This window comes from Petaurus breviceps, unplaced genomic scaffold (genome assembly GCF_028583685.1).
Source record: "Petaurus breviceps papuanus isolate PSGF00001 unplaced genomic scaffold, PetGlider_PUasm1.0 400, whole genome shotgun sequence".
In the NCBI taxonomy this organism is placed as follows: Eukaryota; Metazoa; Chordata; class Mammalia; order Diprotodontia; family Petauridae; genus Petaurus; species Petaurus breviceps.
In genome coordinates, this window is record NW_027186316.1 from 3,829,213 (window position 1) to 3,849,729 (window position 20,517).

At 43.4% G+C, this 20,517-nt stretch overlaps 1 protein-coding gene across 3 annotated transcripts in view; it reads left to right on the forward strand.

The window, feature by feature from the left end:
- MID2 (midline 2) overlaps positions 1 to 15,424 on the forward strand; it is a 101,597-nt gene extending 86,173 nt beyond the window's left edge. For all 3 annotated transcript variants that reach the window (XM_069100418.1, XM_069100416.1, XM_069100417.1), the window contains 3 exons: positions 7,295 to 7,456; positions 8,636 to 8,843; positions 14,880 to 15,424. In XM_069100418.1, coding sequence (XP_068956519.1) covers positions 7,295 to 7,456; positions 8,636 to 8,843; positions 14,880 to 15,282 — 773 coding nt within the window. In that variant the 3' untranslated portion in view covers positions 15,283 to 15,424. The remainder of the gene's footprint in view (positions 1 to 7,294; positions 7,457 to 8,635; positions 8,844 to 14,879) is intronic.
- The last annotated feature ends 5,093 nt before the right edge of the window (positions 15,425 to 20,517 follow it).

Sequence of the window (20,517 nt, forward strand, 5' to 3'; positions counted from 1 at the left end):
GTAGCTTGGATGAGGAAGGGTTTCATGTAGAAAATGGTGCTAAAGCTGTGTCTTGAAGGAAAAAGAGAGAGAAGCTTGAGGTGGCAAGGAAGAGGGCGTGGATTCAAAATGGAAGGCACAGCCAATGCAAAGGCATGGAGATAACACTAGCAAATGATTGTGAAAATAGTCCCTGTGGTGGAATGGAGAGAAGGCAAAACTTGGAGTACTCGCTCTGCCACTTACTAGCTGTGGGATCTTAGGCCTGATCACCTAATTTCTCTGAGTTATTCTCTTATCTTTAAACTAGGCAGATTTGAGTGAGTCTTCTAACCGTCCAACAGTCATTGTGAGAATCCTAAGAGGGAATGTATATGAAAGCACTTCCAAAAGCATGTGTGGAGGGTGGTTATTGACATATCTAACTTTCTCCTAGAGCTGCTGCTCAGTGGCCCAGTGGACTAATGGAACTTTCCCTCCCTTGCCTTGGCACTGTCCAACTTTTGGTAGAGTTCATCGACAATGAAATGGCCTGAAAGACAGATGGCAGGAGAGAGGAAGGGAGACTGGTTGACCACACATGCCTTTACATCCTCTTAACAAGCCACTCCTTTTCTCCATCCTCCTTAGAGGACGTACCCAATGTAATGGCAGTGTTCAGCCAGGTCTTCACCGTATGCTCAGCCCACCTTTTCTGATCATACATTTCCCAGAATCACTGACTCTCCCAGTTGGGAGACCTTGGCAGCCATCTTAGTTTACTCCACTTCTTGGACAAGAATCTCCTCCCTGACATCCCTAATAAGTGGTACTCCAGCTTTGCTTGAAAACCTCCAGAGAAGAGGGGAATCTATCACCTCCCACAGTAGCCTATTACACTTTGGAAGATCTCTGATTGACAAGAAGTTTTGCTTGCCACCTTGTCTAAAGCCCCAACTACCCACTGTTTCTAATTCTGTCTTCTGTGTCCAAACAATAAGTTCACTTCCTCTCCTATGGGAGAGTCCTTCAGATACATAAGATCATAGATTTTGAGCTGGACAGTACCTCAGAGATCACCTAAACTAAATTCCTTATTTTACAAATGAGGAAACTGAGGTACAGAGAGGCTAAGTGACTTGTCCATGGTAAGTAGAGTCAGGCTTGAAGACATCTGCATTGTCTTTTCCAGGCTAAATATTGCCATTTCCTTTCTCCAATCCTCACAGAAGATATCTTAAGGCTCTTCCTTCACCATCCTGGATGCCTCCTCTGGACCCTTTCTAGCTTAGCAATGACCTTCCTAAAATGTGGCTTCTAGAATTGAACAGAAGACCCCAGATAAAGCCTGAACAAGGCAGAGTACACTGGGGCCATCATTTCTCTCATTCTGGACACCATGGCTCTCTTAATCCAACCTAAGATACCATTCACACTTTCAGCTGCCATATCTCACCATTGGCTTATACCAGACCTGCACAACTTGTGAACTTCTGGCCACATATAGGTTAGACTGGAGACAGACTGACGATAGCTGATTGCCACGGGTCACGTGACAAACAGGAGGGAATGTGCAGTGGCAACCCTACATTTTTCTTTTTTTTTTAACCCTACATTTTTCACGGACTGCCTGAAATCCTTTGGCAGGCCAGAAGTGGCCCATAGGCCACATGTTGTACAGGCCTGGCTTATACTAACCTTGCAGTTTACTAATGCACTGCGCCAGTCTTCTTTATGAAAGGGATGTCCAGTCTCACCTCTCCCATATTGTACTTGTGAAGTTGATTTTTAAATGTGTAACACTTTATATTTGCCCCTATTAAATGTCATCTTAGATTTGAGCCACTCCAAGCTTTGTGTCATCTCCAAATGGTAATGGTATGCCACCTATCTGTTCAATGACATTTCTGATAAAAATGGCTGACAAACAGTTTGACTTGCAAATCTCTCATGACAGGTAGGTGAGTGTAGTGGATAGAGCTGGACCTGGAGTCAGGAAGACCTGAGTTCAAATCTTCCCCCTTTTACTAGCTGTGTGACCCTGGACATGTCACTTAACTTCTATCAACATAAATTTCTTCATCTATAAAAATCAGGTTCAGAATAGCACCTACTTCCCAGAATTATTGTCAGGATCAAAGAAGATAATATTTGTTAAGTGCTTAGCCAGCCTCAAAGCACTAAAAATCTCTCAGTCCCCAATAGCATGAGAAATTTTGTAAATTTTATGCCACTTCTTTTGTGCAAGTTTGGGACCACATTGAAGCCAGGTAGATCCACCATACATTTCTCCATTGCTATATGGAACATCTGCAGTTTTTATTCTTCTGAGATTATTGTGGTGTGTGGTTTGCAGCCAGCATGACTGGAACACTGTTGGCATTAGAAGTACCAGAGAGTAACAGAGAATTGTTTAAACTACTGTGTAGTTTCCTACAATCTAATTCACCCTGCTCTCTTTCTTCGCTTCAACTCTTGGTTAAATTCACTGATTATCTGCAATGAATATAAATTGATAGACTCATTTGGTAGGCTACCCATCCAGCAGCATATCATAGTTTAGCCAAAAAGGTATTTGTCATCCACTTGGTTATCCCTGTGTGGATAGTTAGACTGAATTATTTTGAGTGATTATGGACTTCATTTAGGAAAGTCTGCAGTGCTTTAGGGACTGATGCAATTAGCATAATTTCATCAGGAAATGAGAGCATCTGTAGCAAACCCTTCTATTTAGACTCTCCTCCATAACATCCCTTTTCATGCTTTGCTTGATGTACGTAACCAAAGAATCATTGTCCCAAGTTTTGCCATGGTTGTCATATTATCAGGGGATCTTGTATGATCTTAACATATGCTTTGGAGGTACCCTGGAGAGCCTTTACAATACCATATTGTGCTACTGAGGCAACTGTTTTTTAATGATCAAACAATTACCACAGATCTTATATTCTTGGCAGCTTTCAATTGTATAACTGAAGACCTGAACAGGTCATAAGAGATTCTTCTGCAAAACTGTGCCTGTTCCCTTCTCATGTTTTCAACAAAGATATCCTTGATAGAAGCAGTATAGTATAGTGGTTATAGAAATCTGGCCTCAAAGCCAGGGAAAGCATAGGTCAAGTCTTGTCTTTGCAAAGTCTAGGCTGCATGACCCTGACCAAGTAACCTTTCCTCCGAGTGCTCTGGGCAACTCTCAGAGACAAGAAGTTGCTGAAGAGGTAATAACTAAGTTTCCTCATCTGAGAACTCTCTAAATAAACCAATGAAGTCAGAGGTCTAGCCTCTGTCACTGTTTTTGATACCCACATAAGCTATTCTTCTAAAGATGTCATAGATATGTGAAAGGCATATGCATGAATAATTATTGGCTTCTTCTTGATCTCTTTTTATATAATATACTATATTAATATATTAAATATATATCAATATATTTACTATATTAATATATTAAATATATATCAATATATTTACTATATTAATTTTTATGTAATATACTATATTAATACTATAGGTTTGGGATTTTTTTCTACTTTTTCCTGGATTTCCCTTTTTTTCAGCTATCTGGAAAATCAGTTCCCCCATGCTTTAAAATTTGTATTCCCTCAGGGGAGGCTAGGTGGCACAGTGAATAGAGCACCAGCCCTGGAGTCAGGAGGACCTGAGTTCAAATCCGGCCTCAGACGCTTGACACACTTACTAGCCATGTGACCTTGGGCGAGTTGCTTAACCCCAATTGCCCCTCCAAAAAAAATCACCAAAGAGGTAGTTCTGCCAGCCAGTCTGTCTTCCTGAGTCTCAGACCATTAGTAATCAGGAAGCAATGCCATTCATTGGGGAGCAATAAGAGAAATTCCCTGCATCCTTTCAGCAAGGCACTAGGACACATGCATAGTTCCATGGGTGATGACCCCTTCTGACAGAGATCCACACTGTGCAATCACATGAAATTGATTGGGGTGGGGAAGGCTAAGAAATTCATCAGACTGACCAGAAACAAGTCTCATTATACTTTCTTTGGTTCAATATTTGCTGACCAATAAATTAAACTGGAATGCTTTTGAAAATATTGGTCCATATCTCCAGTTCTCAAAATTTCTTTAGAGACAGAGAAGGCCCAACTTGGTGGTTATCTCCCCTAGGGCAGGGGTGGAGAACCTGTGGCCTCAAGGCCATAAGTGGCTCTTTAAATCCTCAAGTGCAGCCCTTTGACTGAAACCAATTCAGTCAAAGGGCCCCACTTGAGAACCTAGCGGGCCACATGTGACCTCATTCCTTACCCCTGCGCCTAGGGCCTTTCCCTAAGGAATGTCATAAAAGTCCACAAGTCACAGTTCTTAATTGCCATTTGAGGGCCATGTACCGAGGAAGGTACGTGCAGATCTTAGGTAAACCCCAAAGTATTTTATGAATGGCCAGCTTGCCATGGGCCTGGAAGTTACACTCACCTGTCAAATACAGCTATACATACACTACAAGCAAACAGTATTTTGCATTGCCTTGGTGCTTCTCAGGGTCTTGTCCTAACCCAAAACACAAAAGAACACACCTACAAAACTGTCCCCCCCCAAAAAGGGGGAAAAACAAATTTTGGACTTCTAACTGCATTAGAGGGGAAAGGCTAATCTCAGATCAGCTCCCAAGGACCACGGGGTTCTCCCAACAGGGCCTGGGGGCCTGGGGATGACTGGAAATCAACTCCTCACTTAATGAAACTAAAATATCCCAGGTAAAACTTCCCCCACTGAGTCTCTACAAGCAGACCAAGCAGCCCAGAATAGTTCCAAACAAAATTTTTCTAGTGGATCCCTACAATACATAGAAGCAATCCAGGTGTGTGTGTATGAGGGGGGGAGAGAGAGAGAAAGAAGGGGGGGAGAGACAGAGAGATCAGGAGAGAGGGAGGGAGAGAGACAGAGAGAGAGAATTCATATATGTATAAATGAGAACATTTATTGAGCACATATTATGTGCAAGGCCCTTGAAAGGGGTGGGGAGGAAAGGGCACCTGCACAGGTTCAAGACAACTGGTGGGGAGGTAGAGATGAATTGAGCTAGGAGTGTAGTGAGCTGCATGGAAATCTGGACCCACCGCACACAAGAGAGAGAGAAGGCTAGCTCAAAAATCAAACTCAGATTAACCCCAAAGATGCATGGTCAATCCCAAAAAGGGATTAAGCGCTTTGGATAAATTAGCAATCATCTCCTGAAATATATCCCAGAGTCCAGGGGTGGGGAACCTGCAGCCTCCAGGCCACAGGTGACTCTCTGGGTCCTTGGGTGCTGCCTTTGGAACGAGTCTAAGTTTTATAGAACAAATCCTTTTCTTAAGGGGATTTGTTCTGTGAAGTTTTGGAGTCAGCCAAAGGGCCGCACTTGAGGACCTAGAGGGCTACATGTGGCCTGGAGGCTGCAGGTTCCCCACCCCTGGTCTCAGTAATTCATGGCACTGTCATGGAGGGGTGGCAAGGTCTAGATCTGCTCTGGCCTTGGGTCCTCTTTTCTGAGAAACATGCTATTAAAGAAATCTCCCATTTCATGACCTGTGCATCCAGGAACGGCTTCTAGTCAGAGGTTAACACCATATGCTTCTCCTTCTGGAAGGCACCATCTCCTTGTGGGCATTACATGTAGGAGGCCATACTCCACATCTTGTACTCAAGTTTAGAATTCTGAGGAAGAGGGGCGGCTAGGTGGCACAGTGAATAGAGCACCAGCCCTGGAGTCAGGAAGACCTGAGTTCAAATCCAGCCTCAGACACTTGACTCACTTACTAGCTTGTGACCTTGGGCAAGTCACTTAACCCCAATTGCCCTGCCCTCCCCCCTCCAAAAGCAAAAAAAAAAAATCTGAGGAAGCAAATTAAAGGGAATGGACTATTTCACAGCTTGATCTTAGGGACCACAGAGGGGACAGCATTTTTCACCAAAGTCTATCCTCCCAACTCTCAGTCACTGGAATTAGAGGAGTTCTCTGTATCCTATCAGCAAGGGGCCTGAGCTTTAGTTTAGTGTTTATAGAATGGTGGCATTTTTAGCACACTGCCTGCACACTCTTCCACCATTACTGATAACATAGAAGGGAACCATGCAGAACTGGGGGACTGTTTTGCATTTTTCTTCTGAATAATATGCTGTCAATCATCACCAAGGGCTCCCCAAACACTGTGCTTATGGGTAGGGACTCATGAAACTGATGAAGGGCTCCCTTGCTCAATTCCCATTACAAGGAGAAAAACAGTCCCTGGCTCTCTGAAACTTAGCTGCACATGTTTTCTTTTCTTTCTTTTTTTTCTAATTCGATTCAATAAGCATTTATTTATTTTTTCACATTTTTTCAATTATGTACATTTTCCAAAAGTCTGTTTCTGCGTTGTTATTATTAGTCTTTTCTATCAGCTCAGACAGTCTTAAGTTTTCTCAGGGTAGAGAACTGCTTTTCCAGAAACTCAAAGGCTTTCTCTAGTTATGTGGCTCTGGGTTTCTGGGCCATACAATCCCAAATGGGACTCAGGTTCAGTATGGGGAAGGCATAGATAAAGGTAAGGTGGGGGTGAGGAATTGGCATATTGCCATGGTAATTGGAACAACTCTTGGATTTTCCTACAATACCTATCCTGGTGCCCACCTATCCATGAAGTTAGGAATGAAGACATAGCAGAAGGGAAATGTAGATTGAAGACAACTAGCTCTTTATAACCCCAAAGAGTGGCACAGCCAGAACAGACCTGGTGTTTATCTGTATAACAAGACAGAGCAGAAAGTCAGAAGATCTGAATTCTAGTCCCAGCTGTATGACATTGGGCAGGGCATCTGGCTTTCCTGGGCCTCAGTTTTCTCTGCTGTAAAACAGTGAAGGTTGGGCTTGGGGTCCTCCAGGGTTTTTTCTATGCCCTGATGCACTGTGTTTTTCTGCACAGAATTCCTACACATGGTCTAGTCCCCATAGCTTCCAAATGGGATGTAACTAGAGTATCTTGAAGGGGGAGGCCTAGGAAGAAATGCTGATTCAACCACTTGGGAGAGTGGTCCCTCATGTATTCTTGGGTGAACATTTGTGAGACCAGCATTTAGACCACAAAACTTTCTAGCAGCTGCATTGGGTGTTTGTAGCAAGGAGCCTGGCATAACCCAGACTCCAGGGCATAAAGAAAGAGTACCTGGGGCGGGGGTGGGGGCATGTTCTCAGTAGGCCTTCCAGAATGCGGAGGGGAAAATGGAGCTCCCGGAACCATCTGCAGGCATGTGATGTATTTGCCATATGATTGTGTTTCTCCCCCTACCCCCCACCCATCTTGATTACCTGCTGGTTAATGTCCTTATTTCCCCCCATATCTCAGGCCTGTATAACTCTGTGGATAGTTGGATGATTGTGCCCAACATTAAACAGAACCATTACACAGTGCATGGACTCCAGAGTGGGACGCGTTACATCTTCCTCGTCAAAGCTATCAACCAGGCAGGCAGCCGGAACAGTGAACCGACCCGACTGAAAACAAACAGTATGTCCTAGGGTCTTCTGGTTGCCCTTGATTCTTGGCCATCCAGTGGTCACTCTCACTAACAAATTGCCTGATTATATGCTGTTTGCCCTGTAGATGGGAGGGTATGGGGAGGTAGAGAGATAGATGAAAATAGAGCATTAGCCAAGTTCTAGGTTCTGAGATAACTCCCTCTATCAATTCAGGTTGGCCCCAACTTTGCAACTTCTAATCTTTTTTTTGGAGGGGGGAAGGTAGGGCAATTGAGGTTAAGTGACTTGCCCAAGGTCACATGGCTAGATTTGTGTCATATGATTTCAACTCAGGTTTTCCTGACTCCAGGACCAATACTCTACTCACTGTACCACCTAGCTGCCCCTACTTCTAATCTTAAACAGCTGCTTGGGGTACCCTGGGAGAGGGGACTTGCTCAGGATTTCTTAGCCAGTATGTGTCAGAGGAGGCCTTCCTCACTCCAAGGCCAGCCCTCTGGCCATTATGTCAGACTGCCTCTCATAACAACTGTATAAAAATATAGCAATCCATGAAGTTCATTATGACAGATCTAATGCTCTGTTTTAATGAATATAAACTCAATGAGAGTAGAGATTGTTTCATTCTTTGTATCTGTACCCCCAGGTCAGTGTTTGGCACATAGAAGGTACATAGTAGATATTTGTTGATTCATCGTACCTTCTGACCTGCTCTCATATAATAATGTAGTAATCCAAAAAATGGCCAATTTATGTATTTAGTAAAGCAACACAATATAATAGAAAGAGCTATGGGCCTGGAGTGAGTAGACATCTAAGTTTGAATCTCAACTCTGACACTAGCTGTGTTCACTTGGGCAAGGTGCTTTATGGCTTTGGGCCTCAGTTTGCTCATCTGTAAAATAAGGAGATTGTACCTGATAACCTTTGAGATACCTTCCAAATCTAAATTGATGAACCCATGAATCTCATCCCTGGTACTTAGCTGGGTCACTTTACTTCTGAGTCAGAATTTCATTATTTATAAAATGGGGATAATAACACTTCTCAGGGATGTTGCCAGGGGGATAATGTATGTACTCAACTCATTAACCTCAAAGAATGCAGCAACCTGACAAATCATTCCTTGGGGTTTAGGACATTGGGCAGTGACTTGGTTAGAGTCCTTACCTATTTGATTGTGCTTGTTCTTCTCTTCCATTGGCAGGCCAGCCCTTTAAGCTGGACCCAAAAATGACTCACAAGAAGTTGAAGATCTCCAATGATGGTTTACAAATGGAGAAAGATGAAAGCTCTTTGAAGAAGAGCCATACCCCAGAAAGATTCAGTGGCACTGGCTGCTATGGAGCCACAGGGAATGTATTCCTTGACAGTGGCTGTCATTACTGGGAAATAGTCATGGGGTCATCAACCTGGTGAGTAGCTCTGCCTTGAAGATACTCCTTCCTTCCTCTCACTTATGTCGTTATTGTCAGATTTCTGGTGTGGAGGGATAATAGCTGATGCCATAACAGTATATCCTAGAGGCACAATAATAAAAGATCCATGGTTAGGGCAAAGGAGGACAAAGTCACAAAAAACATTATAAAAGTTACTTCAGAAAATATTTTTCAGCTTTTTTTCAACTCTAAGAACAACATGATATGTCAACAACACACCATATGGCAGCATACTACCATTGAAAGTGCCCTGGATTTGGACTCCAGGGACCTGGTTAACACGAAGTTAAGAATCCTGCCTCTGATGTCATCTTGGGCACATCATTTCCCATCCATGGGCCTTAGTTTTATTGGACTAGGTGGCCTCTGAGGTCCCTTCCAGCTCTGTAATACTAAGTCAGGAGTTCTACTCCAGCTCTATGTACTACCTCACTGTGTAGCCTTAAACGAGTAGATTTCCCTCTCTGATCTCTAGTTTCTTCCTCTGTAAAATGGGTATAGAATGGGCCGGCTAGGTGGTGCAGTGAATAGAGCACTGGCTTTGAAGTCAGGAGGACCTGAGTTCAAATCCGGTTTCAGACACCTAACATTTGCCAGCCATGTGACCTTGGGCAAGTCACTTAACTCGAATTGCCCTGCCTCCCCCCCCTCCAAAAAGAAAAAAAAATGGGTATAGAATAACCTACCTTGCTTCTTAAGATTGTTATGAAAGTCCGTAAGGTCATAGAATCTAAGAGTTGGCAGGGACCTCAGAACCCATCTTGTTCAACTTGTGCCTGAACAAGGATCCCTTCTACAACCTGCCAAAGTGATGGTCATTCAGCCTCTTCTTCAAGACCTCCAGTGAAGGGGAAACCCACCACTTCCCAAGGCAGACTGTCCCACTTTAGGACAGCTCAAATTGTTAGGAAGTTTTTTCCAACATCAATTTGCCTCCTTGCACCTTCTATCCATTCTACCAGATTCTTTCCTCTGGGACCAAACAGGTCCCTCCTTAATGTGATGGTCCTTGAAATACTTGATGAAGGCCATCTGGTCAATCAAATCCTGTTCTAAAACAGCCTCCTTTTAACCAACTGTTCACTTCCCAAATCTGTCTTTTCTGGAGCCCCAGCCTTCAATCAGGAGCAGTAATGAAAACACCACCTGTGCCTCTAATGTCTTCTTGCCAAAGACTTAATCATTTTAAAACAGAGCTTTCTAGGTTCTTTCTGGCAGGATTATTTGTGTATTAATCACCAGAATTGGGTAGGCATCATCCAGTTAATACTGTATATGCTGAATCAAAGCATACTTTGGGGAGAAAGTGATGGCAGCTGGATTCAGAGCAGAGATAGCTGACGGTGGGACCGGAGCAGATTCTTTGACCTTCCTTTATGTTCCTTTGTCATTGGACCCCCTCTCAGAATAACATTTTAAAATGCATAAAAGTTGTAGTATTACAAAGGGAATCAAAGACATAGAAATATGGCTATCAAAATATTCTTTAAAAAAATTCATGCACCTCAAGTTAAGAACACCTGGACTAGAGAATTAAATGTCAAACCCACTTTTCTGGTGGCCTGAATTAAGACAGCTTTCAAGGTAATCTCCAATTACTTTTTCATGAGTCGACATGGGCTTGTAATACATTCAGGGATCATCTTTGTCCTTCATCTCCCAAAGAACTTTAGGAGTCTAACTAGCTAAAATAAGCTGGTACCTCATTCTCTGGTTTCTTTTTTTGTCTTTTTAGAGGGGTGAAGGCAGGGCAGTTGGGGTTAAGTGACTTGCCTAAGGTCACAAAGCTAGTAAGTGTTAAGTGTCTGAGGCCAGATTTGAACTTAGGTCCTCCTGACTCCAGGGCCAGTGTTCTATTCACTGCACCATCTAGCTGTCCCTATTCTCTGGTTTCTTGTAAGTTAGGAATGCTAGCAATTAATTTATTTCTTTATAATTTGATCTAATAAGATAATATCCACTAAGCATTTTGTAAACCTTAAAGTACTTTATCAATCATTCAGCAAGCATTTCTTAAGCATATACTATATATCAGGCATGGAGCACACCAAGAAAAAGAGAAAACACAGTCCCTGCCTTCAAGGTGTTTATATTCTAATGGGAGATGGGGTGGGGGTGAGGGTGGGGTAGAAAAACATGTAGATAACTAAGTATATTATTTTCTCAACAAACTGAAGTCATGAAGGTGATGGCCTTTGAAGCCCTTTCCAATGCTGATATTTTATAAATGAGATCACCCAGAGAATATTGAGAGAGGAAAGACCCCAGGATAGAACCTTGAGGAATATTTGCATTAAGAGGGCAAGAGAAGGAAGAAGACCCAATGAAGAAAACAAAGAAGGAAATGAAAAAGAAATACACTGGATATATTTCTTTCTTAGTAGAGGAGATAAGCTAGACACAGATAACTATGATACCAGATAATTAATTCATAAGGGAAGTACAAAGTGCTGAGCATTTCCAGAAGAAGGGGAGAGATTGTCAGTCTAGGGAAAATCAGGAAGGGGGCTACATTTATTCTGGGCTTTGAAAGATATCTAAGAATATCTAAGATATCAAAGGAATTCCCTTCTGGAGCCCAGGGCCTCATCTCTAAATTGCTCTGGCATAACCCCTCAGAGTGACTTCCCCTCAGGTCTTGAAGCACCCCTGGGTGCAGGCCCATTCCCAGAGACTGCTTCCCCCTTGCTCCCCCCACCCTGCCCACTGAATTCTATCTTATGTATAGATTTTATGTGTGTTTTATATTTGAAGGGAAACGAGAGGGTAGGTCCCTGACTTCTTTCCCCTTCATCATTATTGCCTCCAACTTCAGAGACATGGTGTTTTTTGTGTGTATGGGAAAAAAGACTACAATATGCCAGGCATTATGTAGGATGTTATTAACAGGCAAAGATAGAGGTGGGGTGGACACTCTAGGCATAGAGAATTTTGTGAGCAAAAACACAGAATTGGGGATGGCAGATAGACAGTTTGGCTGGAACTTAAGAGTCCATGAAGAAGGAGAGATGTGGGAGAAGCTAGAGAGAAAAATTTGAATGGCAGACTAAGACAGACATTATTTGGTTAGAAATGGGGAGCCATTGAAAGTTTTCAAGTATAGGAGTGATAGCTGTGTATTAGAATGATTATTTTTGCAAATGTACCATAGGATGGATTGGAAGGGGCAGAGAATTTAAGACTGATCAGGAAGATACTGAAATAATTCAGACAAGTATGTGGTGAGAGCCTGAACTAGCATGATAGCAGCAGTAGTAGGAAGGAAAGGACAGATGTGAGAGAGAAATTGCCCAGATAGAATAAGGGAACTGATTGGATGTCAAGGGAGGAGGGAAGAACCTATCATCACACCAAGGTTTTTGAGCTTAAGGTGACTGGTTAACTATTCTCCGTGAATGGAAATGGAGAAGTTAGTAAGAGAGGCTTTGGCAAAAGGAAAGATGATGAAGTCAGTTTGGGGCATGTTCAAATGCACGACTGCACCTTGACAAGGAAAGAAGGAGACAAGCATTTATTAAGCTCCTACTATGTGCTAGGCACTGTGCTAAGTACATTATAAAATCTCATTTGAATCTCACAACATCCCTGGGAGGTAGATGCTATTATTATTCCAACTTTACAGTTGAGAAAACTGAGGCCAGTTAGGTTTAGTGATTTGCCTAAAGTCACACAGCTAGCAAGTGTCTGAGGTTGTCAGGTCTTCCTGACTTTAGTCCCTGTGCTCTGTCCACTGCAGCACCACCTAGCTACCTCAAAGAGTCACAGTTGTAAATACAGATTTGAGAAAAATGTGCAAAGAGGTTATAACTGAAGCCATGGAAATTAGATGATAGCATCAAAGAAAATAGCTTAGAGAAGAGGGCCTAGGACAGAGCCTTGGGAAATACTAACATTTAGGGAGTAGACAGAGGAAGAGGAACCATTGAAGGAGGTAGAGAAGGAATGGTCAGAGATAGGAGGAGAACCAGGAAACTAGCAACACAGGATTTAGGAGTTGGAAGGGACCTTATGGATCTTCCATTCCAGTCCATACCTGACCAAGAATCCCTTCTGTAACGTTCCTGAAAGGTAACCATCTAGCCCTTTGCTTGAAGGGATTTCTTCTCATCAGACCTAGGTCCTCAGTCTAGTCTGTGCTTGCCTGTAAGTTCCTGAATTCAGTCTGAGGGACAGGATTCCCCATGCCCCAGCTGGCTTTCCTCAGCCTTGTAGGCTGGACTGGCCAAGGCCCATTGAAGTAGGGTCTCTCACTACAGCAGTTGTAATGAGTGCCTTTTGAGCTGGAGTTTAAAAATGAGGAGGAGATTCAATCAGTTTCATTTCTTTCATTTGGCAGCAAATTCTTCTCTAAATAAATCAGTATGTGGTAACCCTTTGACGTACTAGGAAGGGGAAAAGGAAACTCATGCCAAGACTTACATGTCCAAAGATTTATTAGAGGATATTCTGTACAGCCAACTGAGACCTCAAAAGGGCTGGAGAGAGAAATGGGATGCTTCAGTCCTTCAAATACATATCTGAATGGGGGTGGGGGTCTAGTACCTCCCAAGATTGCTTCCTAGCTTCCTTTTTGTTGTACAGGAAAAGACTCTGCTCTGAAATGTATTAATGAGTCTCTCTCCTTGTCAAGCGTTCCAGCATAGCTGTTGATGGGGAGCTACCTTAGCTTTGAGATCTTTGTATCAGGATTTTTTAATAAAATAATTTGCTGAGAGAGATGAGACTGTAACATTCACTGAGTTACTCAAGGTTGGCTAGAAAGGGGGATGTGGAGGGTCTTATCTATGATTCCAGGGTTGTCTGAATCCAGAGCAACACTTAACCTATGAGGTTATTATGAAAAGAGGGGGAGACTTTGACTGGTTTTAGGGGTAAAAGGTAAAAAAAAAGCAAGAGTAAAGATTTCAGGGATATGTGCCCATTATCTGGCAGGTGCTATGAGGCTGACAGTTGGGTGTTCTCTGGTGAGGAGTCTAAGCCAGGCCTTACAAAAATGCTCCTGGGCTTGTTTTCCTTCCTGGGATTTTACATTAGAAATGTTAATTCTGATACCAGAAGGGAAAGGGAATAAACCTCCCAGAACCCTAAGATACAAACAAGGCCTTGCATATTAATTGTTAGTTAAGTATCTGTAAATGTACATATGCATGTGGTTATTCTCTAGGAAGGAGTATTGATTCATTTACATTCTTCTGGGTGAGGAAGGTTAGAATTTGCAAGTACAAAATTCTGCAAAGCAAAACCTATATCCTGATTCATGTGAGAGAAACTCTAGAGACCAGACATTATGTTAAACACTATAGCGGTTAAAGATTTATTGGCCCTGCCATAGCCATTATGTGAAGGTCACATTTCCCCATTATTCACACTGCTCAATGCTGGGGGCTGGGAAAGGAGAGGATAGATAGCTACACCCTCCTTCTCTTTAACCCCTGCTGGCTGAATCTCTGTATTGTTAGGTGATTGGGAGGGAGCTGGGTGCCCCAGGAGAATTCCAGGGAACTGGGCCATGTGGGAAAGGCCTGGGGCTTTTCCTTTTTGGGGTCCAGATTCCATCCTCATCAAAGTGACTTGCCCCAGGGTCACAGCTAGGAAGTACCTGAGGCCAGATTTGAACTCTTTCTTACTTTAGGCCCTGTGCTCTATCCACCGCAGCGCCACCTAGCTGCCCTCTAACCCTAGAAGGGACATCAAAAGCTATCTCTTTCAATCCCCTCATCTTTTACAGATGAGGAAACTGAGTCACTGTCATCTCCCACTCAATATCTACATGAAGACATGCTTCACATGATTGACTTATGATTAGGCACTGACATTTTCATACCCCAGAGTGATATCAGTATCAGCTTCTCAGAAATTTAGATTGTAAGCCCCTTGAGGCTAATGTAGTTCTTGTGTATTTCTCATAGTGCTTAACTCATGGTTGGCCATATATTTTGGAATTTCATGAAAGCTATTGAGTGAATGAGTGAATGAATGAATACACCTCTTTCTCTCTTCCGCTGCCCTTAGGTATGCTGTTGGTGTTGCCTACAAGTCAGCTCCAAAGAATGAATGGATTGGCAAAAACTCATCATCGTGGGTTTTCTCCCGCTGCAGCAGTAACTTTGTTGTGAGACACAACAACAAAGAGATGTTGGTCGATGTACCCCCTCAGCTGAAACGGGTTGGAGTCCTCCTGGATTATGACAACAACATGCTTTCCTTCTATGACCCAGCTAACTCTCTCCACCTTCATACCTTCAACGTCTCCTTCATCCTTCCAGTTTGTCCGACCTTCACCATCTGGAACAAATCCCTGATGATCCTATCTGGCTTGCCTGTCCCAGACTTTATCGATTACCCAGAACGACATGAATGCAATTGCAGGCCCCAAGAGTCCCCATATGTATCTGGGATGAAAGCTTGTCATTAAGTTCTAAAAGAGCACGTGTTTCTGTGACCGCTCCTGGAGGCAGAGAGTAGAACGTCTTGCCAGCAAGCAATCTGTCCCTGCCTCATCTTCAGCTAATCTTCAAAAACAAATAATGAAATAAAGTCCTTTCAAAACAACCAAACTAACTCTACATAATGAGTCTGATGTTTTTGCAAAATGAAACTTGTGTGAACCTCATTTTATTGCATTGATTCTCAAGACAGATCCTAACCTGGGAAGAGTCTAAGTTCAAGTCACATGGGAGAGAAATCGAGAGACGATTTTCTCCTGCCATAGAAAGTAACCAAGCAGGAATCTAACTGGCCCTCCAGTGATTAGCGTAGGGGTGATGTTGGGAGGGCCGCTGGGACTCTGGAAGAATGTGGTAACAAAACAGCTGAAGGTGGTCAAGCCCCTTAGGATACTTGGTCTTAGATGTTTGGTCAAGTGGAAATTTGAACATTAACAAGTCATCAGACCCTAGGTATGAGTGTGGAAAGAACAGCCAAGGTCAGAATAAGGGAAAAGAAAAAAATGTGTAATTAATTTAATCTCTGTCTTGAAGCCAGAGACAGATTGACCTGAGAAAGAGTCAGGAAGAACTCCTTCCAGTCCTGTTGACTTTTGTGCTTTTATAAGTAAATGTGATCCTAATTTCTTATGATAGGAAGAAGAAAATATATTGGATTGTTTTTACTTGCTAATCGTGTAGGGAGCTATTGTCATATCTCCCCCACACCTCTGTTCTCCCTCCCTCCACCCCTCCCCCCATCTTCCCTGTTTCTCTCCCCCCTCTGCATATCTCTCCTACTTTCCTCTCCTGCATCTGCTTGTCTCCCCCCCCCATTTCTCTTCCCCTCTCTCTCTTGCTCTGCTCCTCTCTCCCTGTCTTGTAAACACACAGAGACATACACACATATGCATGCATGCATGCACACATGCACACTGGGCTAGAATAGGAGAGATTCATTGGTAAGAACATGACAGATGCTGCCAGATCAGGAGAGAAACATAATAATTCAGTAATTAAAACTAACTGGGGAGAAGGCTAGAAGGAATTCATAAAACAATGGACTCAGAATACTTGCAAAGTATGGCAATTCTGTGGCTTTAAGGTACTGGTCACTAACTAGAATTAGGCTAACCAAATGTCATCTTGTAGAGGTCCTTAGGGAGCCTGCTTTAATGAATATGTAAGCACCAAATTATAATTAACAGCAGTACTTTCCCTCTAAGGCTTTTTCATTGTGTAGAGATGAGACTAGCCTCCCGAAGGCCTTGCCAGCTGAGCATAGGATTTGGAAGGCTGGAAAGGCTGCCTAACAATTCATAAAAGGCTGAAATTATGGGCCCAGCAAGGGACTGCCTTTAATAAAAGCCTCCTGCCCTCAGACTCAGAAGGATACTGATGGGACTGGAGATACTGGATGGCTGTCTGCTGTTTGATAAATGGACACAGCAACTAAGGGAACCAGCTCCGAGTTTCTGATCTTCAGTGGTGGATTGTGAAATCCTACAATCTTAACAAAGCAATTGTTTGTGCATAAATATATTTACATTGTCCACTTCCAAAGTATTTCAGAACATTTGAGAAGAGCGTGTTCCCTTAAATAGATTAGACATCAAGCAAGCAAGTAAGCATTTATGAAATGTCTACTGTGTGCTAGGCACTGTGCTATGGGCTCGGAATACAAGCAAAAAAGTCAATACAGCCCCTGTCCTCCTAGAACTTACATTCGAATGAGGAGACAACATGTGCATATATCAGGATAGTGTATATGAGAAACATACAAACAAGATGGAAGGGGGAAGCCCTAGCAGCTGAGAGGACCAGGAGCTGAGTGGTGAAGGATGCCAGTGATTCGTTCTAAGAGTTAGAAGTGAGGGGGGATGGGACGGCCAGGTAGCACAGCTAGTAAGAGCACCGGCTCCAGTGTCGGGATGACCTGGGGATCAAATCCGGGCTCAGACACTTATTACCCACCCAGAAACACCTGGCCGTGTAACCTTGAGCAAGTTACTTAACCCCAATTGCTTAGGGGCGGCCAGGTAGCACAGTAAGTAAGAGCACCAGCTCCAGTGTCGGGATGACCTGGGGATCGAATCTGGGCTCAGATACTCAGCACCACACCCAGAAATAACTGGCCATGTAACCTTGAGCAAGTTACTTAACCCCGATTGCATAAAAAAAAAGGGAGGGGGGAGGGCATTCCAGGTATCTGGGACAGTCTGTACAAAGACAGACTAAAGACAATGTGTGTAAGGAAAACAGATTGATGTATTGAGTCATAGCATGCATGGAAGGGAGTAAATGTGGAAGAGGACAGGTTGTGAAGGGCTTGGAATGCCAGAGGATTTTGTTTTTGATCCAGGAGGCGACAGGGAGTCACTGGCATCGATTGAGTAGGGAAGTGACATAGTTGGACCTTGGCTTTAAGAAAATCATTTTAATGGCTGAGTTGAGGGTGGTTCAAAGTGAACAGAGATTAGAAACAGGGAGACCAACAAGGGGGCTGCTGCAATAGGCCAGGAGTGAGGTGATGACGTGTTCCCCTGACAATGTTGTTGACCCTATTGACTTACTTAGCAAAACCTCTTTGTAGAGAAATTCCATCCATCATACATTCCAAAATTCAGGGGTCTTGGTCATGTTCCTTTAACCTGGAGACTAGCCCTTTTTAACTCTGTGATACAGAGAGAGTCCTAATAGGAGCAGTGAGCATTTATTAAGTGCCTGATGTGTGCTAGGCACTAGAAGTACAAAGAATAGAATTATCCCTGCCCTTGAGTTTACATTCTAACAGGGAAATAACATGTCCACACAAGTAGACAAAAGATTTGGAAAACCACTTTTGTGAGAGAAGGCATAGCTGAGGAGTGGGAAATGTGTCATGGTGAGCTCTCAGGCTGAATTTTGAAGGAAGCAAGGGGGTTCTTAGATGTAGCAATGTACATTCCAGGCATGGAGAACCATCTTCAAAGGCCAAGAGGTGGGAGATGGAATGGGAAAACGTGGAAAGAGGAGCAAGGTGATCAATTTGGAGTATAGAATTCACAAAGGTAGTCATGTAATAAGCCTGGGAAGGGAGGCTGGGAGCTAGATTGTGAAGGACTTTCAATGCCAAATGGACAAATGTATTTTATCCTGTGGCCAATGGGGAGTCCCTAGGTGAGAGCTTTTTGAGCGGGGATATCACATGGGCATGATAATTCTGTGATTTCTAAATATCCCTTTAGAAGTTGTGTGGTAGATGGATCGGAAAGAGGAGAGACTTGTGGCAGGGAGCCTAGTTAGGAGCAGGTGAGGAGCAATGGGCACCTAGATTAGAATACCATCTTTTATGAATGGAGAGAAGGGGACATATGAGAGGTACTTGGAAACTGATTAGATGTATGGGATGAGGAAGAGGGAGAGTCAAGGATGATGGCAAATTTGTGGATTTGAGTAACTGGAAGGATGGTGGTCCCCTCAACGGTAATAAAAACAATTCAGGAGAAGAAAGGGTATGGGAAGGAAAGGTAATGTGACATATAAAAAGTTTGAGAAACATAGTTTCTGGGTAATTAATCATGCCATCAATAATTAATGAAAAGAGTCAGTGAAATGCTTGAATGTCAAAGAACCCTCAAGGAACCCACTCAGTACTTATATGCCCTTGGAAGAGTGGGTGTTCCTGAAGATGGCAATCAACTCTGATTGGTTAACAAGAAATGAGAGAATGAATATTATGATGAGAGCTGGGCTCATTCTAATAAGGTCTGGAGTATGTAGCTCTGATCAATCAATTTTGCTCCAAGAGACTTATCTTTTATCCAGACTACCCCTTACTAGGGCAGTCTAGACAAAAAGGGGTCCATCTCTGCTTAGACCTGACTGGAATTCACCTTAGATTAAATTCTTCATAAGGTCTTCTCGTTAGATGGGGCAACAACCCCAACCCAGGATCGAAAGGCATATACCCTGAGGATTTGGGCAATCTCATCCATCAACAGTGTCCTTGAGATGCTGGCTTGGCCTCATAGAGAATGAGGATCTAGGAAGGGAAAAAATCCTGGGTTTTCCCAATATTAACAACGAATTATTTAATAATCATTTTTCTCAGTGATGAGGTTTTCTGGGGCATATTGAGTTTGAGATAGTAGCAGAATATGTAGGTGGACATGTCCACATGTGTCTCAGCAGTTAGTTGGTACTGTGGAGCCAGGGCTTCGGAGAGAGGACATCTAGAACAGCCAATCTCCTCAGCACAGAGGTGGTATTTGAACCCATGGGAACCGATGAGATCACTCAGAGAAGTATAGAGGATAGAGGGCCCAGAACAGAGCCTTGAAGAATACCCATAGCTGGGCAGGACAGGGATGAGGAGCCAGAAAAAGATAGTGAGAGGGAACACTCAGACAGGTGAAAGAACATCCAAGAGAAGCCACATAAAAGCCAAGAGTTTGTTGTTATTTGATCTTGTCTGACTCTCCATGACCCTATTTGGGGTTTTCTTGGCAAAGATACTGGAGATGTAGACCATGTCCTTCTCCAGCTCATTTGACAGGTGAGAAAACTGAGGCAAAGAGGGTGAAATGACTTGCCCAGGGTCACACAGCTAGTAAGTGTCTAAAGCCAGATTTGAACTCACAAAGGTGACTTCCTGGTTCCCAGCCCAGTGCTCTATCCACTGTACCACCTCGCTGCCCTGAAAACAAAGAAAGGAGAGAGTCATCTAGGAGAGTGTGGTCAATAGTGCCAAAGCCTGTAGAGAAGAGCCTCAAGGTCCACGTTCTAGCCTGGAGAATACCCAACCTTTTCGGGTGTAGCAGGGTAATAATTCCCTACCTTTTTGCTTAACTTGACAGCATCAGGGATTAATTCCAGAGTGAGAGAACACAACATGAACGCAAAAGCTGTTCCAACAGCAGACATTGCCCCCCTTCCCCTTCTTCCTCTCTCTCCTTCACTGATCCTTGCAACCCGGCCCAAATGCCCATGAAAAGAAAGGAGAAACAAGTGATTTTTGTATTCTTCTTAGACCAACTGCCATATTATCTTTGGGGTTCCATCATCTCTGCTTACTTTACCTATGCTTCCCCAGCCTCATCACTGTGGCCCCTCAGAGATTCACCAATTATCTCCCTCCCCCACCCCATGGGTTAGGACAGGCCTGCAAAACCAGCAGTGCACAAGTCACAAAAGATTTCAGGTGGAACGTGAAAAATGTAGAGGGCCCAAGGATTTTGTGCGAC